We start from the raw sequence: 20887 nt of genomic DNA on the forward strand, positions 1-20887 counted from the left end.
GTTTTGACCATACCAGCACCGAATTTCGAGAGCCATGCCATGGACATTGACAAATGGCCACAAGTAGGGTTTTGCATTATTTTGCATGGGCAAAATCTTGACCTTGATTTCGAATCCTTTTATCTTGGGCCATTCCTCTTGGAGTTGGGCATGGGACTCGGCATTACACCACAAGAAGTCTTTCCTCTTCCTGTCCCAGAGGATTTCGGGAGTGTTTTTCCTTGAAGTGCACTCCAAGCAAGCAAAGCAAGCCATTGATCGCAGCCGTAGCCTGTGGGTACCTGCGTCGTAGGCATTCGTGAGCAAAGTGATTCAATCAGTGCCAAGAAAGTCTCTGCACGCACCTGCATGCGTAGGAGACGAGACGACGCAACGCAATTGTTTAATCGCTTTGGCTAATCAATCCCCACTCATGCCCAAATCATACAGGCCACCGCCAACACAAGAGGGTAGCCGGGTAGGGCACCGGCAGGGGCCCCGCCGAAAAGCCTGCGGACGCTGCAGGGCGCTGCTGCTGCTGCTGCTCATCAGAGGCATGCCACACGGCCCACACACACAGGCTTCCATGAATTGCCCGCAGGAGCATGGAGGAAGCCAAGGACCCCTCATAAACGCGCGCCCGCCCCTGCCGCCGCCACTGTTGCTTCCTCGCCGGTCGGTCGCTGGTGAGCCGGCCGAGCAGTACAGCGCAAGCCACGACTGCTAGCTCAGACTCGTCAAGCTCAACTCGTCTCCACCCCATTCCTTTTTCCCACCGTCGCCAAGCTCAACTCGTCTCCAGGCCAGAGAGCAGCGTTGCGTGCTCTGGGGCTTCCTTGCTTCCATTCCTGCTATAAGTACGTGCGTCCAGCCACTGGCCTTCTCCCACCACCGCCGCCGCCGCCATAGCTTCTCCGCTACTACTAGCTCAGACCCAACTCAGCATCAGCTTCGTTCTAGCTAGTTCTCCCTTGCTTGCGGCGGCGTGTGAGAGAGACAGAGAGTGAGAGACCAGCAGACAGGAGGCCATGGAGTACAAGGCGAGGCGGCGGCACGTGCCGGCGTTCGGGGAGTGGAACTACTACTACTCCTCGTCCTCCTCAGAGGAGCCGCAGCTGCAGTACTCCGGCGCCGCGGCGGGCGACTCCGGCTCCTGGTGGTACGCGGCGGCGGAGCCGGAGGCCTGCAGCGACGCCTGGTTCAGGTACTCGCCGCCACCGCGCAGCAGGCCGCCGGCGCCCAAGAAGCCGCGGAGGCCAGCGGTCGCGGTCCCGGTGGACCAGAATTTGCCGTACTGCGACGGCGGGAACGGGGGCGTGCCGATGACGGAGGTTCGGGCGAGGGCGTCCGTCGCTGGTGCCGCCGCGGTGGCGCGCGCGGCGCCTGCAAAGGGCGGCCGCAGGGTGGTCAGGCCCGTCGACGCGGACCTCTACCGGGTGCCGCAGCCGGAGGACACCACTGTCTCCCGCCGGCCGAGACGTGTACGTTACGTTCTTGCAGAGCAGAACGACTGCAAAGCTCCTCTTCCGGATAATCTTCTTTCTTCTTGCAAACTTGAAATTCTCATGCTTGTTTTTTTGCTTGCAGAAGAGGGCGTCGAGGAGCCTTTGGATGGGTTGCTTGGGTGGCTTCAACTGCGTCGCCTGATGAGCTGAAGAAAACACCAATGGCGTCGCGCCGGCCGATGCAACAAACCAAGAGCTATGGCGCATGGAATCTAGTAATAGTTGTGCTCTGTTCTTGTTTGCTTCCTCTCCACGTTGGATGTGTGTGTGGATTGCAGCATCTTGTCATGGCATGGAGTTCTAGCCTTCTATTAGTTCTAGGATTAGGAAGTAGCAAGTCTCTTAGGAGTCCTAGTTAGTAGTGGTACTGTAACTTGGATGAAAGATGGAGCCATCTTGCTCCTTAATCACTCATGGGCCAGAAACCTCCCACACAAGTTTTGCTGGTTCAATTTGTTTCTTCCATTTCTTGGGGCTGTTCTTCCATTGTTGCCATGCATCCGCGCTGCCCGGATGCCCCCTGTATTATCTGTGTCAAAACTTGAATGCAGTTCCGAGCCCCTGCCCTGCCTCAGCTTGAATGCAACGTGACACTGACACGCTTTGAACAGCACTTTACGAACGACTATGTTTACCGTCCATGACGTACGTGCTTTGGTTAGAGCTTTTTATGAACCATCGATGTTCATAGAAAGTTGCCCGTACCCTAAATAAAGACAGAGAGCAAAAGGAAAAAATGGATGTGCACGGAGCAGAGCAAGCGTTTCGATTCTGTACCCGTATACAAGGGTAAACAGATCAAAATGCTTCCAACACATGGCCCCAAAGCTGCCTGCGTTTCCCTCTGGCGAGCTGGCCGGCTCCATTAATCTAGACGCGCCAGCGCCAGTCCATTTTGGCAGAGCTCCCCTGCTTGGTTTGTCGGAGGGGCAAGCCGGTACAAATCAGTGGGGAAAAGGCTGTAAAGTAAAGGCAATTTTTGTGTGTAAGAGTAATTAGTAATGCTTAATTGTTCCAAATAGCGCGTGTCGACGTGAATGCGTGGGTTCTGTCTTGGGAGTTACTACTGTCCTTTTCTTTTAGTAGTTTCTTTAAGGAATCCTTTTCTTTTCTTGTAGTTTTGAGCATAAGATTTTTGTGTGTTCATAGGATCATTGTTACTCCCTCCGTCCCAAAATATTACTTGTTTTGACTGCACCTATATGTATACTGTGGCCTAGTTTGGTTCGGTTGCTTATTTTTAAGCACCCGTCACATCGAATGTTTAGATACTAATTAGGAGTATTAAACGTAGACTATTTACAAAATCCATTACATAAGCGGAGGCTAAATGGCGAGACGAATCTATTAAGCCTAATTAGTCCATGATTTGACAATGTGTTGCTACAATAAATATTTGCTAATGATGGATTAATTAGGTTTAATAGGTTCGTCTCGCCGTTTAGCCTCCACTTATGTAATAGGTTTTGTAAATAGCCTACGTTTAATACTCCCAAATAGTATCTATATATTTGATGTGACACTTGCTAAAAATAAGCAAAGGGAACCAAACGCCCCCTGTGTCTAGATACATATCAAAAGTTGTTTTTAGAAAAATCAAAACGAATAGTAATTTGGGACGGAGGGAATAGTTCACCAAACGATGCCTTAGATGACATATAACGAACTAAGTAAATTTTGGGTGTTTTCCGGTTTGTGTTGAGCACATTGTTGCTCAGGAATGTAATAACGTTTCTGAGTAATAACAAATAAGGGCTCTCAACTCTTCGCGAGAGAGAGGGAGAGAGAGTAAATTTTGGGTGGCTGTGGATCAACTCTTGCATTTGTCCAGCTAGTTCCGTGAGCTTCAAAACCGTGTAGTTCAGTTCGTGATTGCTGGAACGGAACACGGTTAAATGTTCCATTTGACCCTTAATTCATTCTATACTATGATGTTTACAACAACAAACTAGCTCTTTTCACGAAAAGATTATCAAGTATACTTCCCAACGAGTTAAGCTTCATTTTCAAATTCATTCTGAGTTGACTTCTATCATCAATCTATCCTGCGCATATCTCTGCAAATGCTATTGCGCCATCTTATTTTAGCTTGATGGGCCTTATATTGTGGGGTCACGTGGAGCCCATTGAAAAAGCATGTCTTATGGTTTGAATATGACCAAAACCTCCACCGCTCCCACGCCATCCTCCTATTATTCTTGGTACGATGTCATGGGGTGAAAAAAAAATGCTAGCTTGGAGCAAAAACCACTGCTGCGTCACCTCTGACCAGCTAAGGATGAAAGTCGAGCCGGTTTTGATCTTTAGGTGCAGAGTTGTAAAAAAATCAGAGGGTTTATTCTGGTGTCTAGGGTAGAAATTAGACCTTGTTTAGTTGCCCAAAGTTTGGAGGTGCAAAATTATTGTTATAGCACTGTAGCACACTGTAACGTTTCGTTTGTATTTGTGAATTATTGTCCAAATATTGACTAATTAGGCTCAAAAGATTCGTCTCGCAAAGTACAACAAAACTGTGCAATTAGTTTTTAATTTCATCTACATTTAGTACTCCATGCATGTACCTCAAGTTTGATGTGATGGGAAATCTTTCTTTTTGCATAGTGTCAAAGTTGAGAGTTTTGAGGGAACTAAACATGGCCTTAGGCCTTAGACAAAAATTTGTTGAGGTGGCCATGAAATGGTTTGCTACAGTCTTTTCCCTTCGTACTTTTCCTTTTAAGAGGAACTCTCAGATAATTTTATAGTAATGTCAAATAACAAGGGGAGGCAAGATAGTAAATTAGTAGAAATAATGTATATCTTTTATGTTGCTCACCTCCCGAATTTCTTTTGAACTAGCTGTCATTGTTAGAGTTAGTTTATTTGGGATCATTTGATTTTTCAGCTACGTACTCGCTGCTCGGTCAATGAACGACTGCTAGCGAGCTCAAGCGAAGCTAAAGCACTACAAATCCACATTCAACGTCCAGAACATTTTAGACAAATACTAATTGAATTAATTAAACTAAAGAGGACCTCTAAAAACAATATCTCCTCGGAAGCAAGGCGCCTCCTCTGCTTTCACGTACGCTTTGATGCGATTGGACTTGAGGAACGAGAGAGACGGTCGTGGCAGGGTGGGACAAAGCTGCCGAGGGAAATGACAGGGACTGAGAAGGGAGCTGACCGTCCAAAGTCAACTAATCTTTTTTTAAGTCAATTAGCGGATGTATGTACGGACGTGGCTTTCCTCGATTAGCAACAGTGACATTATTGTCGCCTAACGGAGTCCGTTGCTTTCATCAGAGAATCCACGACTCCACGTGTACAATGACTGCTAAATCACGAAAGCAACCAACAAAACCATACCGTTTAAGCTTAAGATCGATCTGCCACAGATTAGCTCCAGCAGTGATCAGCAAAGCAGCGGTCGGGTTGTACCATGTGTGAAGACGAGTGGCTCCCTTCCCAGCGTGCAGCTACTGACACGCGCACTGTGCATGCGTGGACTCTCTCGAGCTAGCCAGCCGGCCAACTGTTTGCATTTTTGCCGGAATTTATCAGTGGTTCACATGCACTTCCAAATAAGCGGCTGCCCTGCCCAAAGTCCGCGGTGACAAAGGTCAAAGCTCACCTCTCGCGTCGCGTCCTCACACACCCGCCCTGTACACACACGAACGTAAAGTTGGCCTTGCCCTTGCGCATCCCAAAGGCAGCCGGTAAATACTTAGGCCTCCACCAATAGTAATAGTTCTAAGCATCCTTCGAATGAAATTTAAAAATACGTGTACGAGATTATCTTTTCATTAACAAATAGCTCTTCTCTATATATTATTATTAACATATGAGAAAATACTCTATAAGCCAGCTAAACCCTCAAGCAGGCCTTACCACACCGGGGGCCCTGCAATCCTCTGCGTCAGTCGTCAGCAGAGGTCGGTCGACGACGACCACGGCCACTGCACTGCACGGCCCCCGGCGGCCACGGGATCCGTCCACGGAGGCGACGTCAAGCTCGCATTTACACCGCCGCATGCAGCTCTGCTCTGCACAGCCGTCCCGTCCCCCACAGGGCCCACACCGAGCTTTCCTCCACCTGGCTACCGAGCTGCTCGCTACTGTGGTCGCTTACCACTAGTAGTGGTAGTGGTAGCTTCTACTGCTGCGCCGCATGCAGAGGCCGGCTTTGGCTAGCTCTCGATCGGTGGCATTGTGGCAAGGGGCCATTAGCCCATTCCCTGCCGCCGCTGCTGCTGATGCAGTGCAGCCGCCTTGGATCCCCCTCGTTTCCTATCTTCTTCGTGCCATGGAACCCCCAACCGCCCCCCCCCCCCCCCCCCCCCCCCCCCCCCCCCCCCCCCGATCTCTCTCCAAGTCAAGGTCTCACACCTCTCGGCCCGTTCCTTCTCTAGCTAGCTTCCTCCACCTGCAGTCCTGCACTCGCCTCTCTTCCGGTTCCGGCTATAAGTAGAGGCTCACACGCCCAGCGAATGGCCGCCTTCCTCCGCCGCCGCCACACGACTACCTAGTTAGGCTTTCACACTCTCTGACCGTAGCTCGCTTGCCTTGTGATCCAGTCCAGTCCAGTCCCTTCTTCTCTCGTTCTGTCGCCTGCCCCGTGCGCCGTGCCGTGTGCAAATGGAGGTAAGTGAATTTTTAGCGAAGAATCTGATCAACTAGTAAAAGTAAATTTGGCGCCCCATGGTCTACTGATCCTAATCGACGAGCTAATTTGGTACGTGCATGCAGAAGGCGAGACGGCGGCGCGTGCCGGCGTTCGGGGAGTGGAACTACTACTACTACAGCGGCGAGCTGGCCACGCCCGCCGTGGCCGCGGCCTCCTCCTCCGAGCAGTGGTACGCCGCGGCGGCGCCGGAGCTGGAGGCCAGCAGCGACGTTTGGTTCAAGTACTCACCGCCGCCGCGGATGCCGCCGCCGTCCAGCGCCAGCAGGAAGGCCCGGAGGCCGGAGAAGACGGAAGGCGGCGGCGGCAAGCGGGGGCTTAATCGTCGTGCGGCGACGCCCGCGAGGGCGTCCGACGCCGTGCCGCCGTCGTCGGTGCCGCGCACGCCGGCCAGTAAGGGTGGTAAGGCCGCCGCCGGGGCGCGACGGGTGGTGCGGCCCGTCGACAAGGACCTGTACCAGGTTCCCCCGCCGGAGTTCGTCTCCAACGACGACGAGCCGAGAAGATGGGTACGTGCGCAAACGCTAAAGCACTGCACTCGTCTTACTATTAGTCTGTTCTTGTCAGTAGTGGTGTTCTTAGTACCACTGACACACGCATGGTTAAAACTTAAATGATTATCATGAACTGAAGATCTAATTCTCTGTTTCGTTCATTAATGCCTCATGCATGCAGCATCAGGAGGACAAGAAGAAGAGGAAGAAAGCGTCGAGGAGCCTGTGTATGAGTTGCTTCGGCTTCAATTGCGTGCCGGCTGAATAGTTACTTTACCACCCGTATTTACTTGTTCAGGGTTCACTGTATCCAATTTAAGCTAGTTCAGATCGTGCAATTATAGGGTTCTTTTTTATACTTGTACTAGAGTACTGTACAATGTGGCACCGCCACTGCTCCACTGTAATTTTCTTTTGACCAAGCGCCATCCTCGGTAATTCACTGTCCCAGACTACAGTCTCTCCTGTCAGGGAATGCAGGCAGTATACGGAATCCCGCTGGTAAACTCGAGCTGGACCTCGATTAGTTCACTCCAAAATCCTAACTTTGGCACTATTCAAAAAGAAGATTCCCATCACATCAAACTTGCGGTACATGCATGGAGTACTGAATGTAGACAAAATTAAAAACTAATTGCACAGTTTTGTTGTACTTTGCGAGACGAATCTTTTGAGCCTAATTAGTTAATATTTGGATAATAATTCACAAATACAAACGAAACACTATAGTGTTGCTATAGTAATTTTGGCACTCCAAAGTTAAGCAATTAAACAAGGCCCTGGTTTCTGTTCTGGCCGCTCTCTGCAGGTCTGAAACCGAGCGATCAAAAGTCCAGGGAGAGTAGTTTCACTTCCACTTACGCATGTTCCGTGATCCAAAGTCCAAACGTGCAGTCTAGGCTTGTTTTTCTTTTCAATTTACGTGCTTGAACCAACTAGCATGATAAGCTGTTACAAGTTCGATGCGCAACCTGCTTCTTGTTCTTTCTGTTGTTTACACACATCAGAAATACTGGAGTAATTTCCCACCGACTCATGTACGCATGTTGGAATTCAGATCCCTGTGTTTGTTAAAATCTATGGGTTGCAAAAAACGACAGTGATGGTCTGGTTCTCTGCACCGCGAGACGAGACACCGGTGGGGTGTGTGTGTGTGGTACCCCTAGATTCTCTGCGTTGCAAAAGAAGTTCCCTTGACACGACTTTTTTTATCATCTGAAACGTGATTTTCAAAAACACCATGGTTTTCTGGAACTTGTAGATTAAAAGACCCGGCATTGACATGTCTTATCCATTCCAATCCCACGCTGGACCCGAACGTGGTGAAACCGTGAAAGTCAGGACATGTTTGATTAGAGGAGGCACCCTTTGATCCGATACTTTCATTTCCCCATGGTGACAGTACGTGTGACGTTACGTGCAGCCCAAATACCCAATGCATGTGACGCCCGTGGTCAATTGCTCAAATTTTTATCTACCCGGCAAAAGAAAAAACTAGAGTGAAAACAGAGAAAAAAAAAACTATCCCTGCAGGTCAGGTCCACCTCCACGGCACGGCTGCACCTCACCAGAAACGGCCCGCCGCACGGCCACGGTGAGAATCTCCGCCGCGCCGGCTAGTGGCGCGTCGTGGCGGCCGCCGGCCGCTGCGTCCACCACCATCTCGCTCGGCTCGTACGTAGGCTGCTGGCGCCGGAAGTTTCCAATGCGTTGCAGTGCCGCGCCAGGGGATACGTCACGTATGGTTGGCAGTGCCGGGGCCCGGCGGCGGGCGGCGTGGCCGGTGTGGTATATATCCTGCACATTATTTATTCTTCTAGCGCGGCGAGCAGTTTCTGGCGGATTCACTCCAAGTGCGGACCCCAAAAGAAAAACGCTCCGAAGGATGACTGCCTCCCCCCGAGCCATGCCGGACACGTCGTCGGCTTCGTCCTCATTGTGTGTGTCTTGCAATCGGGCTCGCTAGACGAAGCTCTCAGCCTCCACCACTGTGAAGTGTGAAGCCGCCCGGCTCTGACCAGTGGCTCCTCTGCAGCTGCCAGCTGCATGCAGTGGCAAGATGGATCCTGCCCCGCCGCCACGACGGCCAGCTGCGCTACGTACGTCGGCGGACACACCCACGCGTCGTCTCCGTCCAACTCCAACGCCCTCCATCCGCTTCTATGGTACGTTCGTTGACAACCACGCGTAGGAAACGATAACAAGGCAACCGGCGCAGGCGCGCAGCCTTGTTTGAAATCCTCTGCTTTGCTCTGCTGCTGATCGTATTCGTACGCAGCGGTTCCTTGTTCCACCGCTTGCAAGGAGAAGATTTGCACCGGAAGCTGCCGCCGCCGCCAACGGATGGGCCCATTAAGAGCACGTAGGGGCGGACACATTAATTACGGCCAGATTTAGTGAGGGTTTTGTCTGTGAGGGAGGGAGGGACGGCACAGGCCTTCACTCAGCAGATTTAGCCCCACATTAGTAATTGGTGAAATCTGGCCATTGGTGCCCCATCTGGCCCAACAACGATGCAAATCTGAGCGCGTGAGGCCAAGGTTTCTCCGTGAGCGTTCACAATTTTTACATGCAAGCCATTGATTCCTAGTTCTTCGGCCAAGCCCATATACATGGTGGTACGTAGTTTTGTTTGCCTCCTAGCTTCGGCCCAACGGCTTTCTTTAGTTTGCCTATCCTATACACAGTGAGCGAGCCGAAGCAGCTATCATTTCATTTGAGTATACGCGCACCATATTTTTTTTCTGGCAGTTGGCAAGATGACTTATTTATAACACTACTAATTATACTGTGCCAAATAAACTGTAAATACTTGTTTGGAGAAACGCTACAGCGCTCTTAACCTACGGCTATACCCTATTGACCTTATACAGATCCTTTAATACCGGTTAGTTAACAGTTGACAAAAGGGCCTATATAAAACACAAATACTTATTATACTTTACTACTCCCTCCATTTTAAAACGTATGTCATTTTAGGTTTTCTATATACATAGATTTTGCTATATATCTAGATGTAACCATATATTTAAGTGCATAACAAAATATATGTATATAGAAAAAGTTAAAACAATCTACATTTTGGAACGGAGGGAGTACAAAATTCCTAAGATTTTGATTATTTTTCTCTACTCCTAAAAAATGCAAAGAGGCGACGAAACGTCGTACGTCGCGGTTCCTCCGCTCCATCGTCCCCTGCTCCATCGATTTGGAGCCCTTCATGCCTGACAGAAGCGGCGACGGGGTCTCTGTGCCCTACGATCGAACGAACCCCCTCCGCACGCCCTGGAACGTCCCTTCGCGTACAGAAACATTTTTCCGCTCTACGATAGATTCGTGCCTCTCGCCTCTCCCCTTCCCCGCTGCCGCTGCCCCTCAAATCCTTCCCCTCCGCCGCTGCCCCTCACTTCCTTCCCCTTACGTCCCACCAATTGTGCCCGTGGTCCATCGCCACATGTCGTGTCCTCAATCGCCACACCATTGCGTCCGATCATCCTACCGAGATTCAAAACGGGACGGCCAATTCTCACGCGCGATCAACACCTGCACTTCCTTGGTTCCTCTCTCTTTGTCCGGCAATTTCTGCGGTATAGGCGATGTACTTCCCTGAGGAGCAGAGGCGGCGGCGGCGGCACTCATGACCCGATCGGAGACGAACCACCGCAGCCCCTTGTGAGGCTCAAATTGAGATCCCCTTTGCCTCCTCTTTTTGTTTTTGTGTTTATCATTGGAATACGTCATTCATACTATGTCCTACATTTTCTTCGGCAAAGTTCCGGCCATGCACGTGCATGGTGCTGCCGTGTGGTCATCATCGGGCAGGATCGGAGCTAGAAGATGAAGATGCAACCTTTAGATCCAAGACCGATGTCTCAAATATAAACCATACCCCTTCGTGTGGACGTGGTGCACCGTAGACTACTCTAGCACCCTGGTCCATAGACTCCTTGAACCGAGACTACCAGTCCAAGCTGTCCTCCTCCATCATCTCCCCACGCCTTGATCCCACGAGCCCGCCGCCGCCTCCCGCCGCCGCACCCCACGACCCTCCGGCTCGGTGGCTCCCCGACTGTCCACCTCACCCCCGTGCTCCACACGGGTCCACGACCCCCGCCGTGGCTACGCTTTGGTGTGGGCAACGGGGTCGGGGTGCGGTAGGTGCGCGATAGCGGAGAGGAGGATGAGGGCTGGGAGCGCGGCCGCCGTGGTGGGGATGAGCGTTGAGCTGCTGGCGATCCCCAGTCTCTGCCTCCGCATCGCATTGACTCCAACCGTCCTCCCTCATCTCCTTTGCACCACCGTGCCACGCCGCTACCCCATCGCGACTTCCTCTCGCCCTACCTCGCCGCCCCCCGGCTCGGGTGGCACGAGGAACTAGCAGAGAGGTTGTTGTTGGTGCCATCCAAGCGCGAGGGACTAGCTTGCATAAGGAGACTGCGGTCCTGGAGTATCGTTATCCTCGTGTGGAGTCGATGGTGGCTTGATCTACATCTACACCAGGTAAGGGATCGATTTGATTTTGTAAGCTTGTCCGAGTCAATCCAATTTACCATGCCTTAATCGAACCCCATGGTCATTCATACATAGATGCTTGATCAGAGTTTCTTTATGCAGATTATTATTTCCTCAGGGCTGGCGGACAGAGAACTGCAGCGCTCCTGCATTCAGGTAACTTGTCCTCTATTTATCTCCATCGTCAATTAGGCTTCACTGGATCATCAATTTAGGAGGTGAATTTATTTTTTTACTTTTTTGATTGATCCCCAATTCCATCTTGACTTATGACCTTAGTGAAGACTACCATCACCATCATCTTGCAATTCATGATTACTCAATTAGCTAACAAATTGTTGTGCAGCTGATGCCATATCTGGGGATTCGAAATTTAGACTTTATTTGTAGCACATAATTTGTAGCTAGTGCAACCAATTCACTATACGTGATGATCTGATGTTGTGTATTCATGTACGACACCGAGTTTCTCCCAACAGTAGAAAAGTTCCTGAGCAAGGCCAGATGCATTCTGGGAAGCAGCAGCGTGGTCTTTTTGTTTTGGATGTGCTTGCAGAAAAGGAAAGAAAGGAGCAGAGGGATTTGCCAAGTGAGTTCCCTAATAAAATTAGTGTAATCATCATACAGGTAAATTCCTGCGTCCATGTGCATGTTGTGAAGCTACAAGTACTTACCATAAAATTAAAATTATTTTTGTGAAGCTAATTTTCATTTTCCTATATACAGTTCAGAAAGGACCTAACTTGCTGGGAGAAGGCAACCATGTGCATGTTGTTTCTGTTTTAAGCATTGCCCAGGTCGGTCTTTTTCCTATATTAATACCTTTTTTTGATTGGTGTTCTGACCAAGGTACATGCCCATGTGATGCTATTTTCAATTTTTTTTTGCAGGTGCTCTGTAATTTGTATATGTCCTTACAACTAGATGTACATTGTGCAAGATTATACTTTGCAGATGCTATGTGGTTTGTAACTTTATTTACTTTGCTTACCAGTGGTGGTATACATCTAATAAAAATTATTTTCATTTGATTATCCTTGTCTCAGTTTAAAGTCAATCGGCCTCACCAAACAAGCTCGCAAGAATCAGGTAGTAGTATCTCTTCCCCTACCCTAACGTTTTCTTTCTGGATAAACATCATTAGTTGGGTGAATTAGTTCTTGTTATTAGTTGGATCTACTAGAAACCACTTTGTGGTGTCCTTTTTGTTTTTGGTCCAGTGTTTGCCTCATATTTCATATTGTTTTGTTGGTGGACATATAAGGGTAGATATAGGTCTCTGAATATAGTTTAGGTATGAAGCTAGACATTACACATGAATATACAGGTCTCTTCATATAAGGGTAGGATAGGATGTCTTTTACTTGGTTAATTCAGAACCAAAGAGGAGGCATGTGATTTTCTCCATGCCAATATTTCCACTATTTCAGAAAGAATGACCAGCTAATGTTCTTTCAGAAAGAAATTTGAGTGTTGTTTGATTTGCATGGGAACTATTTCAGAAAGAAATGAAAAGCTTTGTGGCACGAGAACTACTTCACATATTGAAGCTTTATTTTCTTGTAGCAGCAACTGAAATAAATTTGAAAGTTCATCTGCATACATCTGATATACCTTTCAGTGGAGCTATCATAAGTGTTTATGAAGTTTCAGGTAACAGTTACTTATTCACCGTGAGTACCTGCTTATACTTGTTTCTTTTTATCTGTATTTATTTTTTATGCATTTCATTGTTGAACGTTGCATGTTTAATTTTCTAAATATCATTTCCTCATTTTTTTTTTCTAAATATCGGTTGAGTATCAACTTATATGAGCTTTGTCATATAAGTATCTCACCTTTTCATTGTCATCACAAATATAATTGGCCTGATTGTTATACCGCTGCTAAACTATAGTTAGGGTTGGATGCCTGAATGGACCCAGTTAGTGCAGCCATTGTAAGTCAAGAGAAGTTTGATGTGTCGTTCTCACTCATTTTGCATAATCTAAATATAAATAGCATCTTAGTAGATTTCTCGCTCATTGCATTAATATAGTTTCGACAAAGAATATATAGTTAGCCTCATTTGTTCTATGGTAATACTGTGCTCGCTGCCGGTTTGATGAATTGTGCCACTGTGTATTCAGCGATTTTTGCAAAAGGCCTGAAATTAGTAATATGTTGGTGGTCAAATTGATTTAGCGACCTGCAGTTGTCTACACCGCCGGCCATGGTCGTGACTGTATCCCTTTAGCCTCTTCAATGGCTTCGTCCAGTCCATCGACTCACATGGGATCGCTGTGGTGAGATCGTGTGCGTGTCGCCATGACCATAGTGTTCTACCCCATTAGTTCTTTAGGGTACCACAAAAGACTTCAGTAGTGAGTTCATGCATGTGAAATTGTTCAATTTTGATTAAGGATAGTATATTCAAAATTGTTATATAGGAGTGTGCCTGTAAATCACTGTTGCAATACTGTCCCAAAATATGATCAATGTTGGTTTTGGACTTTCCTGTCTCTTTTGTTTACCATTCAGTTTTTGGAGCAGTGCATCTAATATGAGTACATCTTTATGTAGTGTACCTAACTTTGTTTAATTTAGTAACCATGTTCTTGGATTTAATATGAGCACTAAGGAGAAAGATTAGTTACGACATAAAGTAACAAGGAATTCAGTACTGTTTCAAAACGAATTCCATATAAACACATGTTTTTATTGCAATTCATCTAATTTTTCTTCATCTAATCTTTCTTGACATGGGGCAAATTGTGCTTGTAGGCAAGGAATGCTTGTAGCTTTGCTTCCCGTTAATCAATTGACTACTTTTGATTTCACATGATTGATGCTGTCCAGATTTAGTAGTGAGAGGAATACAGAATTATTTGGGCTTATTTTCATATTATTATTATTATCTTATTAAATGCTCCGTGTATTGCAATATAAATATTTTATTGCTCGTAGCAACGCACGGGCATGATCCTAGTGAATAAAAAGATTTGAAATCATAGTGTGAACAAAGTGTGATAGTGTCAGCTTTAGATTGCAGCATGGGTGGAGCTATGTTGGGGCCATAGAGGGCCCCGGCCTAAAAGTTTCTCAAGAGCAAACTGCAAACTGCAGTCGTTGTGGCTGTTGATAGCTAATAATTCAGCCGATCAGTTTCGGACGACTCCGTCGGCGTTACTGGCGGCAGGGGATTTTAATGCCGGAATCCTACTGCGATCTGCCCCAAACTGCACTGCTCGGGTTGATAAAGGGGCTGACATTGTTAGCTGCCCGACCTTGGCAGGTTCCAGTCAAGGGAAACATGATCTAGGGTTCTAGGCGGAATGATGGCGGCGGATGCATCTAAAGGGAAGGTAAGGAGGGTCGATGCGGATGTTGATGAACTGCTGCAGAAGTTGAAGCTCAGGGAGTCAGAGAAGGAGGGGGTGTTCCTAGCTATGGAAGACAGGGAGAGCCTGCCTCAAATGCATGGCGGCGGCCACGCTCCTGACAGTTAAAGAATTCAGTGAAGCTTCGTTGATGTCGACCATGAGATCGACTTGGAATACAACACGTGAGGTGACTTTTCACCCAATTGGGAAGAACATATTTGTCGTTCAAGCCTTTTGCCTAGGTGATTGGAAGAGGATAATGGAAGAAGGACCATGGATTTTTCGCGGGTGTGCACTAATGCTTGAAGAATTCGACGGATCTACCGCGATTCCATCAGTTTTGCCTCATGTGGTTCCTGCATGGGTTCAGATACACATAATTCCACATCTGTACCGCACGGAATCAATCTTGAAGCAGCTGGCGAGCAAGATCGGCGGCTTGCTAACGGTAGAGATGAGAGCCATAGCAACGGGTGGAGGTGACTTCCATAGAGCGAGGGTTAATCTGGAAGCGTCGAGACCGCTCTTGAGATTTGTCACGTTGACGTCGGAGGGGCGGGACAACATCTTGATACAAGTCAAATATGAGAAGATTCCTCGATTTTGCTCGCACTGTGGTCTTATGGGGCATGTTCATCTAGAGTGTGGTGCAGGGGAATACATAGAGGAGGATCTCTAGTTTAGCAACTGGATGATAGTGGCTAAAGAGATGTGGCATCCATGAACTCCCAGGGTTCGTGGGAACATAGGTGTGGAGCGCGACTGATCCAAAGAAGAGCGTGGAGCTCGCCCGGCGAGGGGCAGAGGCAGAGGCCGAGGTGGTTGGGGCCCGTATCCATGGGGAGGAGTCTGGATGGAAAATAAGGTAGGGTTGGATGATGGTTCAGGGTCGAAGAAGTGGGCTTGGACAAAGGCACCGATGCGGAACTTGGTGACACTGCTACCAGCCCTGTTAAACCCATGGAGGAGAAGCATGGCAGGTCCAGGAAGGTGTTAGCTAAGAAGCAACTCTCTATGATGGCAGAGCCGAGCAACAAAGTGGAGACTGGGGTGCCCCCTCCTCCTCCTAAGTATATCTCACCGAGAGAGAAGAAAAAATAAAAGAAACTCATAGAGAGTGAGAAGGAGGTTCCAAACACATCTATGGTGGACTCTGAGAAGGAGGACCACCGGGAGCAATGAGTTGCCTTAGCTGGAACTGTTGTGGTTTGGGCAATGCCACGACAGTCAGGAACTTCGTGAGTTAGCAAAGAGGGTTGCCCCTTCGGTGCTGTGTGTCTTAGAAACTCAAGTTCACAAAGCACGGGTGGAGAGTTCGAAAACTACTCTTGGTTTTGATAATGCATTTGCTGCAAGCAGTTTTAGCCGCAGTGGTAGATTAGGCATTTTGGAATAATAAAATAAGAGTTGAAATTTTACTGTTCTCCTAATACCATATTGATGCAATTGTAACGCAGGATGGGAGTGATCCATGGAGATTGACATGTGTGTATGGAGAGGCGCGGGTCTTAGAACATGACAAGACATGGGACATGCTCAAATTTGTTAAAGCGACATCTTCCTTACCCTGGGTCTGCATAGGTGATTTTAATGAAGTCCTACACAGGTCCGAGCATAATGGAGTCCAAGAGCACAGCCGTGCTCAGATCGAAGCGTTCAGGGAGATGGTGGATATATGCGGCCTTAATGACCTTGGCTATATGAAGGGCGCAGCTGGACTTTCGAGAATAAGGTGGCAGGCAGGACGTTCTGTCGTGTGCGATTGTATCGTGCTCTTGCCACTACAGATTGGTGTACGAGGTTCCCGTGGATGCGAGTAAGTCACCTTACGGCAGTGGCTTCAGATCATGATCCCATCTTGCTGAGGTGGGGACATAATACTAATTGCCGCCACTGACGATGGAAGAAGAAAGCATCCAGGTATGAACTAATGTGGGAATCACATCAAGATTTTTTCCCCTATGATGGCGCAGTCATGGCTGGGCGAGGGCAAGGCGAGCACGCTCAGGGAGCTGGAGGCAAAACTGATTGCTGTATCTGGACGCCTCGGTGCATGGGAAACACAGTCTTTTGGCCATGTTAGACAAGAGCTGAAGAAGCTAAATGAGGTCCTTTAGAGGTTGCGATATGACCCAGCTAGGACCAGCCCATGACATGCAGAGATCAAGATATCGGACAGAATTGTTGAATTGCACAACCGAGAGGAAATTATGTGGCAACAACATTCGAGAATATTGTGGCTTTCGGCTGATGATAAGAATACAAAGTTTTTTCAGCAAGTCAACAAAAAAATAAGAATAAGATAGTGAAGCTGCAGAAGCCAGATGGTCAATTTACGGAAAATGAGAAGGAGATGGGAATTATGGCGTCAGCCTTTTATAAGGATCTGTATACATCGGAAGGATGGAGGATATGGAACGTGTTTTAGACACGGTTCCGATTAAGGTCACAACAGATATGAATAGTCAGTTACTCCTACCTTTCAGTGAGGAAGAAGTTAAGGTTGCTCTGTTCCAAATATTTCCAACCAAAGTAGCGAGGAAGAAGTTAAGGTTACTCTGTTCCAAATATTTCCAACCAAAGCACCAGGGCTAGACGGTTTTCCAACATATTTTTTTCAGCGTCATTGGTATCTATGGTGAGGGAGTAACATCAGTTATTTTAAGGGTGTTGCAGGGAGAAGATGATCCATCAAGCATAAATAATACTTGCACTGTATTAATTCCTAAGGTGGGTCAGCTAGAAGAGCTTGGTCAGTTTCAACCGATCAGCCTTTGCAATGTGATATACAAGATTGGTTCCAAGGTGTTGGCAAACAGGTTGAGGAGAATATTGCTGGAAATTATAGTTGAAGAGTAATCTGCTTTTGTCCCTGGGCGACTGATCACAGATAACATCATTACAGCTTATGAGTGCATGCATTTTCTGAAGAAGCGACCTCAAGATAGTAGGTGTTGTGCCCTAAAGTTGGACATGAGGAAAGCTTATGACCGAGTAGACTAGGATTATCTACGGTTAGTCATGATACGGCTTGGTTTTCACCGAATCTGGGTGGAGTCGATTATGACGATGGTGACCACGGTTTCATTCTCGGTGCTTTTCAATGGTGGGTGAATGGAAGGTTTTAAACCCTCGAGGGGTATTCGTCAAGGGGATCCGATCTCGCCCTACCTCTTTTTGTTGCAGCAGAGGGCCTTTCGTGCCTGTTAAAATCATGAGTTCAGTCAACGCAACTTAATGGCATCAAGGTGGCTCTATTGGCTCCAGTGGTGAGTCACTTACTCTTCGTGGATGACAGCATGCTATTCTTCAAAGCGAATAGGGAGAGTGCAGAGGAAGTTAAGAACGTGTTACAAGTGTACTGCAAGGCGTCAGGGTAGCAAGTGAATATGGACAAGTCCTCTATACACTTTGCTAAGGGGTGCTCAGGAAGCTTAAGAGAAGAAATAAAGAATATTCTGGAGGTTAATAATGAAGCTCTATGTGAGAAATATCCAGGGATGCCTACCAAGGTAGGCAGTTCAACAAACGGTGCATTTAAGTACCTGAAGGATCGAGTGTGGAAGCGAGTGCAGGGCTGGATGGAGTGGGCGTTATCGTCAGGAGGGAAAGAAGTGTTGATCAAAGCAGTAGCCCAAGCTATACCGACCTACTCCATGTCTTGCTTCAAGCTCCCGAGAGGACTGTGCAAACATTTTGATAGGCTGCTTCGAAGCTTTTGGTGGGGGAGTAAGGAAGGGAAACGTAGAACATGCTGGGTAGCATGGAATGGTATAATTAAACCTAAATGAGCAGGTGGCCTGGGGTTTAGGGACATTGAAATGTTTAATCTAGCGTTGCTAGCGAGGCAAGCTTGGAGAATTATGCAAGAGCCAGGTTCACTTAGTGCATGGATCCTTGAAGCAGTCTACTTTCCTGATGAAGATTTCTTGGATGCTGAAGTATGTGAGTCACCATCAATGGTGTGGCGAGTAATTATTGATGGCAAAGAGGTACTCAAGCAAGGGATCATTCATAGGATTGGCAATGGCGAGGAAACACATATCTGGAGTATGAATTGGCTGCCAAGGGACTGCATGTTACGTCCTGTGTGTTGCATCAGAAATAATCCTCTGCAGCTAGTTAGTGGTCTCATTGATCAAACATTGGGGACTTGGAACTGCCACAAGCTAAATGTTTTCTTCACTCCGATGGACATAGAAGTTATCACAAATATCCCTCTTAGCTCAGATGGAAGGGACGATTTCTGGGCATGGCATTACGAGCGGACTGGCATTTTCTCTATCAGATCTGCCTATAGAATGTTGGTATGCAACAAATGAGCTACAACTGCATAGCTGGGACGTTGGATACACATGCAGTGGAGAAGGAATGGACTGACCTATGGATGGTCAAGGTGCCATCAAATATTTGCATGTTCTTGTGGAGGCTTGCTCGCCATTCTATCCCAACAGGTGATGTGCGCCACCACAGGAACATGGCTCCGAACAACTTCTGTAGTTTTTGTGGAGCCTTGGACTCATGGAGACATTCATTGCTAGAGTGCAATATGTCCAGGTGTGTCTGGGCACTGGAACATGATGACATTACATAAGTTTTGGGTCAGGCTCAGAATCAAGACGCCCGAGGTTGGCTGAAGGAAGTGATGGACGTACTGCCACACGATAAACTTACACGGGTGCTCATGAGATTGTGGGCAGTATGGCATGCACGACGCAAGGCAATTCATGAGAATATATTCCAAAGTCCGCTGTCGACACACTGTTTTGTGGAACGGTTTATAACAGAATTGGAGATGTTGAAATCAAGCCCAAAGTCACAACAACAACTGGGATAGATTCATATTCCGAAGTGGATACCCCCTCCGCATGGTTTTGCTAAAATCAATGTTGATGCGGCCATGTCCAAAAACTCGAACACGGCAGCAGTGGCAGCAGGGAATCAATGTTGATATGCTTCTCCTAGCCATGCTTGGATTATAATCTAAGCGAAGATTTTCTCGCTTCTCGCTTTTCACTTCTCGTAAGTGGCTTACCACATAAGCGAGAATCAGTGAAAATAAGCAAAGTGTTTGGTAGGATTCTCGCTTATTTCCACCGATAAGCCGCTTATAAGCAGAAACAAACGGGGCCATAGTCAGGTCGGTAGACATGTGACCGGATGGTGTTTTGTAATTCGTACTCCCATAATTTAAATAAAAGGTGGAGAGGTCTAAAAAAAAGTTAATAATTAAGCCCACAAGCAAGATGGCAGGATGAGGCACAAGCAGATGAACGTGAACCTATTGTATTTTGCTTCTATGCAATTCTTATACATATTGGTCCGGATGTGGCAAATTGGGCCCCTCTGTATTTTTGTTCACGCTCCGCCACTGGATTGCAAGCCTTCGGTTACTTTTTCTACCTGTGGCCTTAGAGAGGGGCTCACCCAATGTCATAATGCCCTGGTGAAGGAGGGTAGTGAAGGCTGATTAGAGCAGGTCAATAGTCAGTTTTAAAATTTATAGTAAATAATAACAGTTTCAAACTAAAAGGATCAATTAAAAATACAATTATACACTCAAAATTCAATATCTCAAGTAAAAAATAATATTTAGGTCAAGTTTTTGCAATAATAGGATGTAAAATTCTTGAGTATAAATTGCACAAAATAAATGAGCTTAAGTTGACAAAAAATGATGGGGACACCGAATTTTTTACCACTGACCAAAGTATCACTACTAGAAAACCCACATTTAGTCCCGTTTGGATAGGGCCATAGTTTCCGAAAATCCAACCGGGACTAAGTTTTTGAGACAAAAGGGGGTCCTTTAATCCCGGGTCATTCACCCAGGACTAAAGACCCCTTTTAGTTCCGGTTGGTGTTACCAACCGAGACTAAAAAGGTTCAAAAAAAAAATGGACCACCCGCCGCCCGCGCACGCCGGCCGCCAGCCGCGCCTGCCCGCCCGCCCGCCCGGGCGCCCGCCACCTGCGCCTGCCCGCCGCCCGCCGCCGCCTGCCTGCCCGGAAGAGGAGGAGGAGGAGGAGGGAGAGGAGCACGCCCGCCCGCCGCCTACCCGCCCACCCGCCTGGAAGAGGAGGAGGAGGAGGAGGAGGAGGGAGAGGAGCATGCTGCCTGCCTGCGGGAGATAAGAAAGGGGAGAGAGAGAAGATAAGGTGGAGGGGGGTCGCGTGAAAAGGTCCCGGTTGGGCCTAGGTGGTCTTTAGTGCCGGTTGATGTTTTCAACCGGGACTAAACGCCCCATGAGATTCCCTCCATTACAATCGGGACTAAAGAGCCCGTCGGAGGTGGCCTTCTGTGGCGGAATCACCTCGGATTAGCTTGATTAAAACATGGTTAAGTCGCCTAACACGCGACACTCATGCCTTA

The 20887-nt window shown here is 47.8% G+C and overlaps 2 protein-coding genes and 1 long non-coding RNA gene across 5 annotated transcripts; all 3 read left to right on the forward strand.

Annotated features, from left to right (window-relative positions):
- Positions 1-390: 390 nt before the first annotated feature.
- Positions 391-2058, forward strand: LOC117847664 (uncharacterized). The gene is made up of 2 exons (XM_034728908.2): positions 391-1460; positions 1567-2058. Exons 1-2 carry the CDS (start codon positions 1008-1010, stop codon positions 1624-1626), a joined length of 513 nt encoding a protein of 170 aa, XP_034584799.1. The 5' UTR covers positions 391-1007; the 3' UTR covers positions 1627-2058.
- A 3775-nt stretch (positions 2059-5833) lies between these two features.
- LOC117850173 (uncharacterized) lies at positions 5834-7089 on the forward strand. The gene is made up of 3 exons (XM_034731980.2): positions 5834-6107; positions 6213-6656; positions 6823-7089. Exons 1-3 carry the CDS (start codon positions 6102-6104, stop codon positions 6907-6909), a joined length of 537 nt encoding a protein of 178 aa, XP_034587871.1. The 5' UTR covers positions 5834-6101; the 3' UTR covers positions 6910-7089.
- A 3535-nt stretch (positions 7090-10624) lies between these two features.
- LOC117847307 (uncharacterized) lies at positions 10625-13597 on the forward strand. 3 transcript variants are annotated; one of them, XR_004638585.2, is made up of 6 exons: positions 10625-11141; positions 11256-11309; positions 11633-11780; positions 11880-11950; positions 12044-12242; positions 12723-13597. It is a non-coding gene; the product is annotated as an uncharacterized lncRNA (long non-coding RNA). The 3 variants fall into 3 exon arrangements; XR_011897845.1 differs by having other exon boundaries at positions 11256-11780; positions 12044-12245; XR_011897844.1 differs by having other exon boundaries at positions 11256-11780.
- Positions 13598-20887: the final 7290 nt, after the last annotated feature.

Source organism: Setaria viridis, chromosome 3, assembly GCF_005286985.2.
Source record: "Setaria viridis chromosome 3, Setaria_viridis_v4.0, whole genome shotgun sequence".
In the NCBI taxonomy this organism is placed as follows: domain Eukaryota; kingdom Viridiplantae; phylum Streptophyta; class Magnoliopsida; order Poales; family Poaceae; genus Setaria; species Setaria viridis.